At 44.4% G+C, this 15,328-nt stretch overlaps 1 protein-coding gene across 1 annotated transcript in view; it reads left to right on the top strand.

Moving 5' to 3' along the window:
• The first annotated feature begins 1,557 nt into the window (after nt 1–1,557).
• LOC310697902 (uncharacterized protein) overlaps nt 1,558–15,328 on the top strand; it is a 29,776-nt gene continuing 16,005 nt past the window's right edge. The window contains exons 1-3 of the mRNA XM_083484507.1: nt 1,558–1,865; nt 7,636–8,164; nt 10,463–11,232. Of these exons, the coding sequence (XP_083340633.1) occupies nt 7,670–8,164; nt 10,463–11,232 (1,265 nt within the window). The 5' untranslated portion in view covers nt 1,558–1,865; nt 7,636–7,669. The remainder of the gene's footprint in view (nt 1,866–7,635; nt 8,165–10,462; nt 11,233–15,328) is intronic.

Below are 15,328 nucleotides of genomic sequence, written 5' to 3'. Positions count from 1 at the left end.
AGTGAGATCAGACTTGGTGAGGAAACGGCGCTGTAGTTTCTCATCCCTCACACCGCACACGATTTGATCCAGCAGGGCATCGTCCAAGTCCCAGAATTCACAGTGGTATGCAGCCTTCCTGAGGGCCGATAAGAACTCACTGATTGTCTCCCCCTCAGTTTGGATTTGATGATGGACCGTGTGACGGGCAGCGATTCTGGACACCTTGGGTGTGTAGTGTCCCTTGAATTTCTCAGTAAGTGTGTCCCAAGGTCCCTGCATCACCAGCAGAGCCATGAGAGCCCTAGCTGTCTCGAAAACTTCTGAGCCACAGACGGTGAGGAAAAGAGCTCTCTTCCATTTGTCCGTCAAATTGGTGAAAGCATTTGCCTCAAGGTAGCATTTGAAATGAGTGAGATAAGACTGCCAGGACTCGGTTGCTGGCGAATACAGGGGTAGAGGCAGTAGCGACGCCATGCTTTCCCGGTGCTGGTTGAATGGTGAGGAATGGACGCTAGCCTCGGCGATATCTCAGCTCTTGAATGTTTAGCTCAGCAGTTCCGCTCTGGCTGTGTCTTGTTTCATCCTATCCCATCCTCATCGCCAGTGTTAAATAGTGGGAAAGATGGACGAAGGACACAGCTCTGATAGATTCTGTTAGAACTGCTCCTGGAGACACACTCACAGCAGCCTAGCTGGCTGCTTTACATAATACTAAGTAACTTATAACACTAACAACTCCCAACTAGCTAACGAATCAGTGAGTGGCAGTTCTCAATCCTTCATTTGCATACAGGTGGCCCTGAGTGAGAACTGCAGTTAATCTTAATATATAACACTCTCTGCCAGACACAGAGGGGAGAGACCCAACCCTAAGCTTTGGATAGTCAGCAAAAGACAATTCCAGAGTCGGGAGGTAGACGTTTCCAGAATTGGAGTGGACGATACGGTAAGTGAACAGGGGGGAAAGTGTCCCTTTTGCAAGCAGGGAGATGGTGGGACGAACACAGGTGAGCAGTCTGTTTTATGCTGCAGAGAGGGTCAGACATGATCTCTGGGGTCTCTTGAAACCTGAGGCTGCAGCAATGGGAGGGACAGGACCCTCTTGGGATGTGATTGCTCTGCACTCTCCTGAGAACAGGACACCAGGTTAGATGCACCAGTGGCCTGATCCAGCAGGCTTGTCGTGCATTCTTACTAAATCCTGCATTCTCTTACCTGTTTTGCCCCTTAAAAATATTTTATGGGTGCAGTAGTTTCTTTTATATTTGATTACCAGGGTGCAGGGCTGAAGTCATCTTACCAGAAACAGAACACAAAATAGGGCCTTTGCAACATATTATTCCCAAGGTGAATCATAACTGACTGGAAAATAAAAAAATATGTGGTGAGGATAGGGGTGTGTGTGGGTGTGTTGTGCTTTAGCAGTGGCCTAAACGAAAACAGCCAGGAAATAAACTAACTCTAAGTCTCCCACCCGTATCTTTTTCTCTTCTGTTGCATAAGTTCCTGGCAGAAAAGTCTGCCAAGGGCATGCGAACCCTGCATATTTCCAGAGCACTACTAGCCTTTGAGGATCTAGCAGGAACAATGGGTGGCAGTGCAAAGGGGACAGAATATGCTGTCCAAAGCCCATCTGCTTTGTTGCAATGCTCACCCTTGTGAAATATTCCCTAAAATATGTGAGTTTACTGTTGGGAGAACTAGCCAGAGAGGGAAGGATGGAGGCAGGGTTTCTGTTTTATAGGCTAGCTTTGTTTTCTGGCATCTATGAGCCACAAAGCTTGGATATAAGCCACAGAACATCCTGTTTTCCCCTCTCTCTTGCCTGTCCTCTTGCTGGTTGGTCTTTCTGAGGGTCTGGAAAAAACACTGCCCAGCTAAAGGTAAGAAACCTTTCCTAAGCAGGTGAAAATGTGTAGATTGGGGGGGGGGCTGTACAATACCTGTGGCTTCTAGGGCAGAGATGAGAGTTAAACATCTGGCATTTTCTAAGTATAAAGAAATAGCGCAGGGGAGCAGTCATTGCCGACAGGCATGCAAGACTGAGGTTTGCAAACAGTTGCAGCAACACAGGTATGCATCAGCCCCAGAGGAAAGTGATTGATTGATTGATTGATTGATTGATTGATTGATTGACTGGTTATTTAATTTCTACACCACTTAATATATTTAAAAAAATCTCTAATAGGTGTACTAAAAACTGAAGCAGCAACTGTTGTAAAAATGTTACATTAATACAAAGGGTATGTTTGTGTGTGTGTGTGTGTGTGTGTGTGTGTGTGTGTTCAATATTCCTTCTGACATACCCTTCCTCTAAAGAGATAGCTGCTGTAACTTTGGAGGGGTGTCAGAAAAGGGGGATGTTACAAGTCCCCCTTTTTTGTTTATGCTGGATGGAATAGACTCAGCTTCATTGTTTATGTTATTATATATAGCATACACTCTCTCTCAGGTAAGAAATTTGCCATCTGGGATATTGTATCTTTACCTCTTCACAATCCATGTGCTTGGATTTTTTTATGAACAGGCTGCTTCTAAGATTAGGGTCCACACTGCAAAACTTGTTATTGAATCATAACATCACAGAATTGTATGGTTGGAAGGGTCATCTTGTCCAACCCCCTGCAATGCAATGATAGTGAACCGTGAATCTATTTTACTTACTCAGTATGTAAACAATAACAACAGAGGCTGTGTTTTAAAATACAAATAGGGTATTCCTGCCCTCTGTTATGTATTGATATATATAACCAGAGGTTTGGGGGGAAAGCTCTCACTCACTGTTTACCGTGAGCTGAAATAAAGAGCATGAAATCAACATTCAACATCCACCTCGTTGCTTGTCATCTGTGTGATCCTTTCAGTATGTCTTTTTTAAAAAAATGCTTTTTATTGGTGTTTCATTTAATATAAACAACAAAATACATTAAAATTCAACAATAATTTACCCACATTCTTTCCCCACACTCTGCTGAGCATTGACTTCCTTCTCTCCCTTCAACAGGTTTTCTTATGTAAGTTACTTTTCCACAGTTTCTTATTGTATCCAATCCTATCTACACCGTAAGATTTATTTCAGTCCTGCCAATCCTTTCAGTATATCAATGGCCTTTGGGCAAAACAATGAATAATGCTCCTGTCACTGGGTCCCTCTATTACAACAGCAATTTTAACACAGCGTTGCAGCGACCCAAGAAGCTGGTGACAACAATTGGGGGGGGGGGAGGGCTGAGCCTCATGCCCCAAAATATTGAGGAGGGTTCTCTGCCCCATATACTCGAAACCACTGCATGTAACATACGACTTAACAGAAAAACAAAAACGACGCACCAACGCTGCAAAGTGTAACAAACAGCATTTGCAGTTCTCAAGCAATAAACAAAGCAACACTCCCATCCACTAATTAGCAGATGAACAAAACCTCAACCAATCCAGCCTAAAAACCATCTACACTGACCCAGCAATGTTTTCCCGCCTTACTCTGCCCACAAAATGCAGACACCTGGCATCAGGTCAGCTGCTGCAGATCAGTGGTGGAGTGGGTGCCCAGATCCTTCTCCAGGGATGTTCAAGCATCTCTCCCTTGTGTGAGGCAGGGAGAGCAGTAGAAAAGCAAAGAAGGGAGACAATGGTGGCAAAAGTTTTGCAGTGGTACCTCGGGTTAAGTACTTAATTTGTTCCGGAGGTCCATTCTTAACCTGAAACTGTTCTTAACCTGAAGCACCACTTTAGCTAATGGGGCCTCCTGCTGCTGCCGCGCTGCCGTAGCACGATTTCTGTTCTCATCCTGAAGCAAAGTTCTTAGCCTGAAGCACTATTTCTGGGTTAGCGGAGTCTGTAACCTGAAGCATATGTAACCTGAAGCATATGTAACCTGAGGTACCACTGTACCTGTTTTGCAGATATCCTGGCTACTCTTCTCTTGCTGCTGGTCAGGAGCAGAGGCACCGTGTTGCCCCTAAGATTAGGGGGGCTGGCGCATGTTGCACACATGTAATATTGCATGTGTGACATATGTCCTATGACATCACATACATCCCTGGCGTGCACGGTAAACTGGTGAGGACTAGCATAAGGCCACACCAACCTGTGTGGTATCAGGAGATGCCACCCAGGCAGTTGCAGCCTTCCACTAGGCCATGCTGGTCCCCACAGTGTCAGGAGATGCTGTGTAGGCCACTGGGACCTTGTGCCAGGGCAGTCCCCTCAGCCTCTCTTGACACTGCACAGATCGGTGCAGCCTTCTGTTGATATGCTGTGCTCAGCTTGGCAGTTCGGTCTCCTCTGCCCCCTCAATATTCGGGGAGGGTGACCCCCCCTGCTAAGCAATATTGAGGGGGCTGATGACACCTTCACCTGCCAGAGTTGGTGCATGTGATTAGGAGTGAAGCCAGGGAGATTCCCAAGGGCAGAAAGAGAGGTTTCCTTCCCTGGGTTAGAGGGTTAGAATAGGACTGAAGAGACCCAGGTTCACACACACATAGCAGACCCTCCAAGTGTCCTTGTTTTCCAGGCACATCCCTGATTTAGAGAAGGCATCCTGGTTTCTGATTTGTTTTATATATATATATATATATATATAATGATATTTATTGAAAAAAGAATTTTTTAAAATTACAAAGAAAAAAGACAAAATTACAAAGAAAAAAGACAAAAAATAATAAAAAAATAAAACCATCATTTTCAAATTCTCCACTTTCATTACCTTCTTTCCATGACCTCCTCCTCCTCCCATCTCTTGTACCTTGATTAATAATTGTCACAGCAAATCCTTTCCATAATTCATAATATTCTGTCATTACATTACCTTACTCTATTTTCATCTTATCTTATAAAAAACCTTAAAACTTAAGACTTAAATCTTATTTTTACCAGCTTCTCATAACCATTACCTTTTTACCTAATTCTTTAAACATTTTTACAAGAGCCAAGTAATTTCATTTCAACATTTTTCCAACGTTAATAAAACATTTCTGATTATAAAAAAAGAGAATAAAAACAATTCAATCTTCTTCCAGCATCCCCTCCCCCCGGTCCCGGGATTGTCAGTCCTTTTTATCCCATTAGTCTGGCACATTAACCTGGTGATCTTATATCCGAGGCCTTCAAATCTCTTCCATGTCCCTTCCGCAGCTCTTCTTCATGTTTTCCTTTCACTCGTGGGAACTCCAGCTTGGTAGTGTTTTTGACCCTTTTCAACAAATCAGCCCCTTTCTCATAGTCCAGACTAGACTCCATGTGGTATTTTAAGACATGTTTCAAATTCCCTCCAAGATTGGAAGTCCCAACAGCTCCAAACCTACAACGGCCCATTGCCAGACTCGGAAAGTCCAAACATCCCTGTATAGGGGGGTCAGTCCAACCCCCCATTTCCAAATCAATCCAAACTTTGTGTTTCCAAATCTGGTTTTTTCCAAGTTCATTTGTCAAATCCAAAGGCTCATTTTCCTGCTGGGCCAAAAGTCCCTCCATCTCTGGCGCCCAAGATTCTGCAACATCCTCTTCTATGATCTGCCCTGTCAGGACACACTCCTGTTTAGGTTCCTGGGTGGGCTCCATATAATTTCCCACTACCTGTTCAAATGTTCTGGCCACATTAGTCATCAAATCCGTCTTCTGACTTAGCTGATCCAATAGGGCATTTATTTTACAGAAAGCACCCAACAGTGCTTCTGATAACATTGTCCTGCAAGGTCACAATTCCTTTCCCACAGTTGTAATCTGTGGCAGCTGCAAGCTCCCTAGAATTGGTTACAATTTCACAGTCCCCCTCTAGGGGGGGAAAATTCTGGTTGTTCTTTCTTTTAAGTACAATAGCAACAAAGTTTCTTTTTTAAAGATATTTTGTCAATATTAGTCCCTTTAAACTGCGAAAGGAAACAGTGGAATCACAATGTTACTCTTCTTTTAACTATATGTCAAAAGCATTTGTCTCTGGTCAATGAGCTTCAAAACGTCAATTCTGACACCCCGCTCCAGGGTCAGGACGGTGGAAAGTTACTTTACTTTAAACTCACTTCTGCAGGTTTAAACAGTCCAAAAAAGATCCCCCTTCTTCTCCTGCTACCGAAGGGGGGGGGGGGTTCAATTGTTTTAAATGGTGAAAACCAATCCTTTAAAAGTAATTTCCTAAGCTCTAGTTACGTTGTCTTTGCTTTCTTCTGACTACAAGGAAACGGAAGGCTGACTTCCTGTTTAGACCTTCCCGTTTCAGTGCCTAATTAAGGTAAATTTTTAAGTCCAATTCCTTTCTAATCACCAGTTCTTGTTTGAAGTCCAATTGTTCAATATTCAATATTTGAGTACTCACGGGTGATTACTTTAGATGCCAAATTGTCCCAGGAAAAAGGCAGCGCTCTCCGGCAACGGCTGTGCGCCTTCGCTCCACGGAAATAGCAGTTGACTCACAGCACCGCGCCACTTCCCCCTCTTCGCTTCGGAGCCCGTTAGTGGGTTCCTTTGCGGGTTGGGGGGGTGCTAAAGGTGCCCACCGAGTCCCACAGTCACAGGCTTCATCCGCCTGTGATTTCTGAAAGGGTCCCCGCTTCGCCGCAGCGGAAAAGACCCGTTTCGCGCGGAGCTGGTCCCTCCGGTTCAGAGGGAGTCCGCCATTGCCGATGGCGCCACCCCGGAAGTCCACATCCTGGTTGGTTTCTGATTTGATCCTGGAATGTTCCATTTTTCCTTACGATGTCCCTATTTTCATTGCAGAAAAGTTGGAGGGTATGAAATTGTCAGATTCCCAAGCCATCTGAAGGCAATCCTGTATAGGCAAGGGTTTTTTTTTTAAGTTTAATGTTTTATTATGTTTTTATATATGTTGGAAGCTGCCCAGAGTGGGTGGGGCAGCCCAGTAAGATGTGTGGAGTATAAACAGTAAAATTAAAATTATGGAATGAAATTATGGAATTTGTCTTTCAGTCAGATAAATGTTGGAGGGTATGACATAATCTAGCCACTAGCTATGCTGCTCAAGCTATATCACTACCCTAACCATATCCTCCCATACAAACCCACCACGGCTCTGGAATCTATGGGGAAAGCCCTTCTCTTGGTGGTGGACAGTGGTGGACCGCAGGCAACTTTGGAACTCCCTCCCTAGAGAAAGCAGACTGGCCACCCGCTTGTCATTATTCCGCCAGCAGATGAAGGCTGATGACATGCCTTTGGAAAGGGCTTTTCAATAATGCTATGCTATTTTTACTATCCATGTTTCAATAATAAAAACAATAATTTTATTATTTATATGCCGCCCATCTGCCTGGGTTGCCAAGTAAAATAGATCTGTTTTTATATTGTTTTAATTCTAGTACAGTTTAATTACTTTTTAATAACAATATTTCTAGCTTGTTGTATTTTATCTGTTTTGCTGTGATTTGTGCAAGCCGCCTTGCATCCTGGTCTGGGAAAAAGGAGATAGATGATACAGATAGATGATAGATGGATGGATGGATAGATAGATAGATAGATAGATAGATAGATATCCAACCTCTGTTCAAAAGCCTCCAATGAATCATAGAATTGTAGAATTGGAAGGCTGCCCCGAGGGTCAGGGATCATAGCTCAAGAATACCTGGCAGATGACAATCTAACCTCTGCTTAAATACCTCCAATGCATCTGACTATACTTTGTCACTTGTCCCATCCTGACAGGTGGATACATTGGCTATTACAAGGAGCCAGGATTATGAAATCTACTAGAGAAAAGATCACCCTGAATTTCAGGGGAATCCGATACAAGACTTATGCCAGCACCCTCCAAGCCTTCCCTGGGACCAAATTGAGCCGCCTCACAGGGCCCCAGGAGGCATCCACCGAGTTTGACTATGACCCCAACACTGGAGAGTTCTTTTTCGACAGAGATACTCGTGTTTTTGAAGAGGTGCTGAACTACTGCAGGACCAAGCACCTCCACTGCCCTCAGTACATCTGCAAGTCTGTCCTTGAGGAGGAGCTGGCCTTTTGGGAGATCAGTGAGGCTGCCCTGGCTCCCTGTTGCTGGCAGAGGCTGAGCGACATGGAGAGCCAGCAGGAAGACCTCGCCCTCTGGGATGACGGCAAGGATGAAGATGACCAGGCTCTCCTGGCCCAGGTGGGAAGGGGAAATAATAGTTGCAGGGCCCAGTGGCAGCCCAGAATTTGGACCCTCTTCGAAAAACCGTTTTCCAGTGGTAGTGCAAAGGTAAGTGCTGGAGCATTTCTTTAAAATGGGAATAGGGAGCCTGTGGTCTTCCACAGAGCCTGGTCATTGGGGTTGATGAGCACTGGACTCCAACAACATCTGGAAGTCCAAACAGGGCTCCCTTTGCTGCTTTAAAACAAGGAGGAGGGGTCCAATTTGTTAAGGTCATCTTGAATCCCAGTTCTGTCTCTACCCCTCCCAGTTTGATGTCACCTGTAAAATTGGATAAGCATCCCCTCAATTCCTTCATCCAAGTTGTTTATAAAGATGTTGAACAACAATGAACCCAGGATAGAACCTTGTGTCACCTCACTTCTCCCTTTTTTCCAAGATGATGAGGAACCATTAGTGAACACTCTTTGAGTTCAGTCAGTCAACCAACTAGAAATCCACTTAACAGTTACCTTGTCCAGCCCACATTTTATCAGCTGTGTATCACGTGGAACTTTGTCAAAAGCCTAACTGAAATCAAGATACAATACCTTCACAGCATTCCCCTGATCCACCAAGCTTGTAACTCTATCAAAAAAAGAACTGAGTGTCATATGGCGTGACTTGTTTTTGAGAAATCCATGCTGGGTCTTAGTAATCAGAGCATCCTTTTATAAGTGCTCACAGACCAACCATTTAATTAAGTGTTCTATGACCTTTCCTGCTACCTACATCAAGCTGACTGGTCAGTAGTTAACTGGATCTTCTCCCCCCCCCCCCGCACCCTTTGAAGATGGGTACAACATTTGCCTGCCTCCAGTATGCAGGAACCTCACCTGTTTTCCAAGAATACTCAAAAATTATAGGCAAAGGCTTTGGGATTACATCTGTAAGCTCCTTTTGTACCATTGGGTCAGTGCTATTTTTCTAGGAAAAGAGGTGCTGGAACTCACCATAAACGCCTCCCTTGTTCTCTTATAATGGCAATGGTGCCCCACCTAAGAGGTGCCAGATCTGAGTTCCGGTGAGTTCCAACTGAAAAAATCCTGCCATGTGGAGTTCACGTGCCTATACATTACATAGGCTTATATAGAGGCATCCCCTCCCCTCAGCTTTAAACACACATAGAAATTATGTTTACAGAGAAAACACATGTCTGCATTATCAAAACCAGATGCCTGCTTCATTGAGAAGAACAGGGTACCTTCTCTCTATCAGGCGAGCTCAAGACTGAGCTTTTTCTACACAAACATTCTTGACACTTTCTTCACACAGCCTGTGTAAGAAGATTCTCCTGACAATATCCTTTCACACACTCTTTTTTAAACATCTCTTCACATGTAGGCTACCTATCAAAGCCATGCATGCACCATTAATTCTGAGAGGGAAATAGTAGCTCTCAGTAAATTAAGGACACAAGGGTGGTAGATGGAGCAGTTCTTTCTTTGTGGGAATCTGGGGAAGTCTCCTCCAACATAGTGCTCTCCAGATATTTTGCACTAACTCCCATCAGACGTAGCCAGCATGACTGACTGAATGAAGTTTGAGCTGATGGGAAAACAGTCACATGGACTGGGGGCTGATGGGATTTATAGTAACGCAAGATAGCTAGAGGGCACCAGGCTGAGGAAGGCTGATCCACTTTGCAAACAGGGGCTAAATGGGGTTCTGCCACAATTTAGATGGAAGAGCTCAGTGGTGGAACATCTGCCTTGCCAACGGAAGGTTCCAGGTTCAATCACCAGTGGCACCACAAGGTAGGGTGGGAGGGGAGAACCTTTCTAGAATACTGGAGATTCACTCCCCAGTCAGTGTAGATCAAGGATGGAACAGTGCTCCTATGAAGAAATGTTGCAGTGTCCGGATATTTTTAGTTTAGAAGAAAGTCAAGTAAGAGGTGACATGACAGAAGTTTATTATGCATGGGGCAGAGAAAGTGCCCCAAAACATTAGAACTCCTGGACATCCAAAGAAGCTGAATGTTGGAAGATTCAGTACTTCTTTTCGTAGCACATAGAGCAGGAAACTCACTCCCACAGGAAGCAGCGATAGCCACCAACCTAGACAGCTTTGAAAGAGGATTAGACAAATTCATGGAGGATGGTAAGGCTACCAATGGCTGTTAGCCATGGTGAGGCAGCAATGCTTCTGAATATCAGTTGCTGGGAACCATAGGAGGGGAGAAGGCTCTTGTGCTCAGATCCTGCTAGCTGGCTTCCCTTTGGGGCATCTGGTGGCCACTGTGAGGACAGGATGCTGGATTAGATGCTTCATTGACCTGATCCAGCAGGCGCTTCTTATGTTCCTGTATTCTAACACAAAGCTCACAAACTAACTTCGTGACACAGCTGAACTTTCTTTCCACAGGTTCTGGCCGCTATCTCCCTGGTCTTCAACATTGGGATTTGCATCCTTTTCATAAAGAAGGCTGATGTAGAAATTGAGTTCTTTGTCTATGGACATGAATACAACAGCACTGACACCGTCCTCAATGAGATTCACAAATACTTCCCTTACCTCATCCCTCTGGAGTTTTTCTGCGTCCTCTGGTTCTTGTTTGAGTTTTCCGTGCGGCTTACATTTTGCCCAAATAAAAAGAAGTTCCTGACCAGCCCCCTGAACATCGCTGACTTCATCTCCCTCTTTCCAATTTTCATTGAGCTCTGCACACATGGACAAGCCTGGCTGGGTTTTGTCCGTGCACTGTACACCCTCAAGCTCTTGAAGATCCTTAAGCTCATAGAAATCCCTCTAATGTTCCAGGTCCTTTCATACACGTCCAGGTCTGTCTTCAGAGAGATCTTCATCTTCATGATCATCTTTATCTTCGAAAGTCTGTTCTTCGGCATCCTCATGTTCTACACAGAGGTCCTTTACCCGGTACCTGAATCGTATTTTGAGAGCATTTCATCCTGCATTTGGTGGGCAGTCATCACTTTGACCACTGTTGGTTATGGAGACTCGTACCCTATCACTGAATTCTCCCAAGTGATAGCAGCCTGTGCGGCACTCTGTGGCGTGCTGACCATAGTCATCCCAATCCCTATCTTTCTGATCAAGTTCAAGGGCTATTATGATGCTGCCGTGATCAAGGAGAGGAGGAAGAGGAAAGCAATGGAAGCAGTGACGCTGTTGTCCTGAGGACTCCAGAGCACCATGTTGCCAATTATTCCTGGGAAGAGATAACTGGCTTCTAGATAGCTTCCTGCCACACCGCAGATGCTTCAGCTGATTTGATGCAATTTTTAGCTTCTATCTGAGCATCATATTCCTCTGTGCTGCCAACTGAATTAAGTCACACTCTACCTGTGCTCCCACATTTCCAAAGAGAGAGAGGGCTACCAATGCCCGCTAGCCATGGTGGCTATGCTCTGCATCCATGGCTGAAGGCAACAATACTTCTGAGTATCAGCTGCTGGAAACCACAGGAAGGGAGAGAGCCCTTGTGCTCATGTTCTGCTTGCTGGTGTCCCAGAGACATCTGATTGGCCACTGTGAGAACAGGATGCTGGACTAGAAGGGTGGATTGGCCAGATCCAGCAGGCTCTGCTTATGGTCTTATGTTCTTAAAAGAGGTCTTCCTCCTCGTGCTTCTTGCCTTCAAGCCTTTTTGCCTGGAACATACCTTTGGACTGTGATCATGGCTCTTGCTTGCCCACAATGAACATGGATAGATGCAAATTGATCTCTGTTGGCATTCTGGGCTCCATTAAGGAGATTAATGCTGCCACAACCAACCAAAGGGGAAATGGGTTACAGTCGCCAATAATGTTCTGTCTTTATATATTTTTAGATTGTATAAGCCACTATCATTTTTCAGAAAAAAAACCTACAGCAGCTAACATTACAACCTAAACACAACTGGTATAATAATATAAGGGGGAATTGATGCAGGGATTTAACAGCATATAAAAGCAACAATAGCAGTACTACTGCTGCTGCTACTCCTCACAGTGTAATCTTTTACATGGCTACCTAGATGTTAATTTCATTGATTCAGGGAAGTTTCCTTCCAATGTGTTTAGGATTGGACCCTGAGACTCATGAAATAAAAGTCAACACATTCATATACCAGGCATACAGCAAACTATATTACTTACTGGAAACCCAAATGCACAGAGAAGAGAGAGCAAAACCCACCATTTCATGGTTAGTGGCCCTCATCACAACTCGCTCAGTCTCTGAGAATAAAGCTTCTCATTTCCAAACTGGAAATGAGAAAGGAGCAAATGTAAGACCTACTTCTGGAAAGGACTAGATCCCACTTCAGTTTGGGGGTCAACTGATATTAAAGGGGTGGCCCTCCCTCACCCAACTCCAAAAGCCACAACTCATAAAAATGACTTGCATTAGATTCTCAGCATTCCTTCTGTTCATAGAAAATAGTAGAAGTATTTGGAAAGCTAAATTCCAGTTTATTTTAAAATTTCATATTAATCAAAAGTTATTACATGCATACATGTACATTCATACATACATGATCAAAAGGTATTACATACTTACATGCATATACATTCATGTGTATTACACACACACATACATACATGAATACATATATATATATACACACACACATGCATACATATAAGATTAGAAAGACTACAGCAGGATCCAGAATTCCTCATATTTTTCTCTCACTTGTTTGCTTGGCTCTCCTCTTGAACTGGGTGCTTTATGCTGAATGATGGCCTTCAGGGAGCCACCACTGACCCCAATGGCCCTGCAGGCATGTTATAGTACTCCATGAACCATAGCTTGTTGTCAATGGGCACATGCACCAGCCACTCTCCTCTCTGCTCCAAAGCAAACTGGAGCATCAGGTGAGTTTCAAAGAAGCCATCAGCATAGATCAGGTGCATTTCAACCATGGGTCTCAAAAGGGGGGTGGGGGCAATGTGGGGTACCAGCCAGTGAAGTGCAAATAATTGCAAATGTTTTACTGGCAGGTAGCAGGAACGGACACAGTCTACACTTGAAAAAGGAATCACAGTCATAGAAATGTGGAGTTGGAAGCGACTTGCAAGGGTCCTCTAGTCCAACTCGAATCCATACAGGAATCGCAGCTAAAGGATCCCTGACAAACAGCCAATCTCCACTTTAAAACCTCCAAGAAATGAGAGTCCACCACTTTCTGAAGGAATCCATTCCACTGTTGAATTATTCTTACTCTCAGAAAGTTCTACCTACCTACCTACCTTTTTCGTAATGGATGCAGCATTAAGCAAGTCCCACCCCCTCCAAAAGTGTGCTTAATATAATGTGCACTTTGGCCTTAAGACTTCAAAAAGTGTAGACCCCAAGCCCCCTGGGTTTCTGCTAGGTATTGGCACCTCAGTTTCATAACTACATTGCACTTAAGAGAAGCCTACTGGCACGAAAATGAGATTTTTGTATTATTAAATCATATAATGTATGCTGCATTGTGCTTTCACGCTACAGTTTATTAAAGGTAATTATATTTCTCCATTACAATTAATTTGTGCTTCATGTTTCTCAGGGGCAATATAGGCATCGTTGTTAATTGAATAAACACAGAGAACATGAAGGATTCTTCTGTTTAGTAAAGAACTGCTAAGGAGAGGCATAAGCCGCCTCAGGACCATGATGGATTGGGAGGGAGGATTCAGCTCTTCCTCCCCCTGCCATAGACCTCTCCTAAACCTGTCTCTATTTGCATTTCAAGGGACACCTCCATTGGCACCAGGAAATCTAGTGTTTTACAGAGGAATAAACCCAGAGCTTTAGCTACAGAGTTTTTTTGCCCTGGGTGAAGCCTCCAGAGGGGCACCATTGAGGCTCCCTGCCTGTATGTCTGTGTACACAAATGTGTGAGTGTGGGTGGGTGTGGGTGCCAAACTGGATCTTTGACCCGGGTGAACTAAAGTCTAGTTTCACTCCTGACAAACCTGACAGAGTCAGCTCCCTGCCCCAACAAACCTACACTCTAAGGGGAAATCTAGAAGCTGCCATGACTCCAGCATCCAGGAAGACACTGGCTATGTACACACCAGACACTTACAGCACTATGATACCCAGTGCCTTTTTTCTTTAAAAAAATGTTTAGGAGTACTCTCATTTCAACTCAAGAAAACCACAATTTTATGGCTCAAATCGGGGGAAATAAATACAGTAAATGGACAAAAGTACAAAGATTCACAAAATGTTTAGGAGTATGCGTACCCCCAGAAAAAAGCACTGATGATACCACTTAAAGCACTCCTGTCGTCATCCCCACAGCACCAAATCCTGGGAGCTATAGTTTGTGAAGGGTGCTGAGAGTTGTTAGGAGACCCCCTCTTCCCCTCACAAAGCTACAATTCCAAAGGTTCCCTAGGAAGGGACTGACTGTTACACTCTGAGAATTCTTATGTGGTTATTTATTCATTTATTTAAAATATCTGTATGTTGCTGTGTCATTCTAAAACAACTATCAGAGTGATTTACAACAAGAAAAACATAAAACACTACAATGAAAACCACAAAAACGTTAAAAACAGACAACAATTAAACATTGTGGAAGGATGCCTTATTACTTGCCTGTATAGGCCTGGCAGAATAGGGATGTTTTCAGCAGACGTTTAATAGCTGAAACAAAAGGCACTTGCTCAATCTCCAGTAGCAGAGAGTTCCACAGGACTGGTCCAATGACATTATTTCTCGCTGTTGTCAAATGAACCTTGCCGACTTGGGGAATGACCAATGGCGCTCCTGCAATCTCAGCGATCAAGCTGGAATATTATAAGGATTCAGGTAGTCCCTGAGATTCCTTGGACCTAAGTTGTTCAGTTGTGTAAATGAATGCAAGGACCTTGAACCTGGATTGGTAGGAGACGGGCAGCCAGTGCAGCTGTTTCAAAGATGGCGTCAATTATCCTCAGCCTGAAGCTCCCATCAGCAATCTGGCTGCAGCCCAGCTGGAGCTTCTAAACGGGCCCAAGGGCAGCCCCACATAGAACTCATTGCAGTAATCCAGCTTTGAGGTTACCAATGCATATCCTAAAGTGGTCGGGCTGTCCCTGTCCACAAACAGCTGTAGCTGGCAAACCAGACAAAGCTGGCAAAAGGCTCTCCTAGCCGCAGAGGACACCTGGGCCTCTAGTGACAGAGATGTATGCAAGACAGGGGCACTAGCTTGGGGGGTGAGGAGGCTGAATGCAGAGATGCGGCTTCTGTGGCGGGCTTCTCCTCCTACAGTTACTGGGGAATGTGGCCCCAGCTTGTCCTGGTGATGCC

Source organism: Podarcis liolepis, assembly GCF_965112155.1.
Source record: "Podarcis liolepis genome assembly, chromosome: Z".
In the NCBI taxonomy this organism is placed as follows: domain Eukaryota; kingdom Metazoa; phylum Chordata; class Lepidosauria; order Squamata; family Lacertidae; genus Podarcis; species Podarcis liolepis.
The sequence above is the reverse complement of the archived record's forward strand: the minus strand, read 5'-3'. Positions and strand labels throughout refer to the sequence as shown.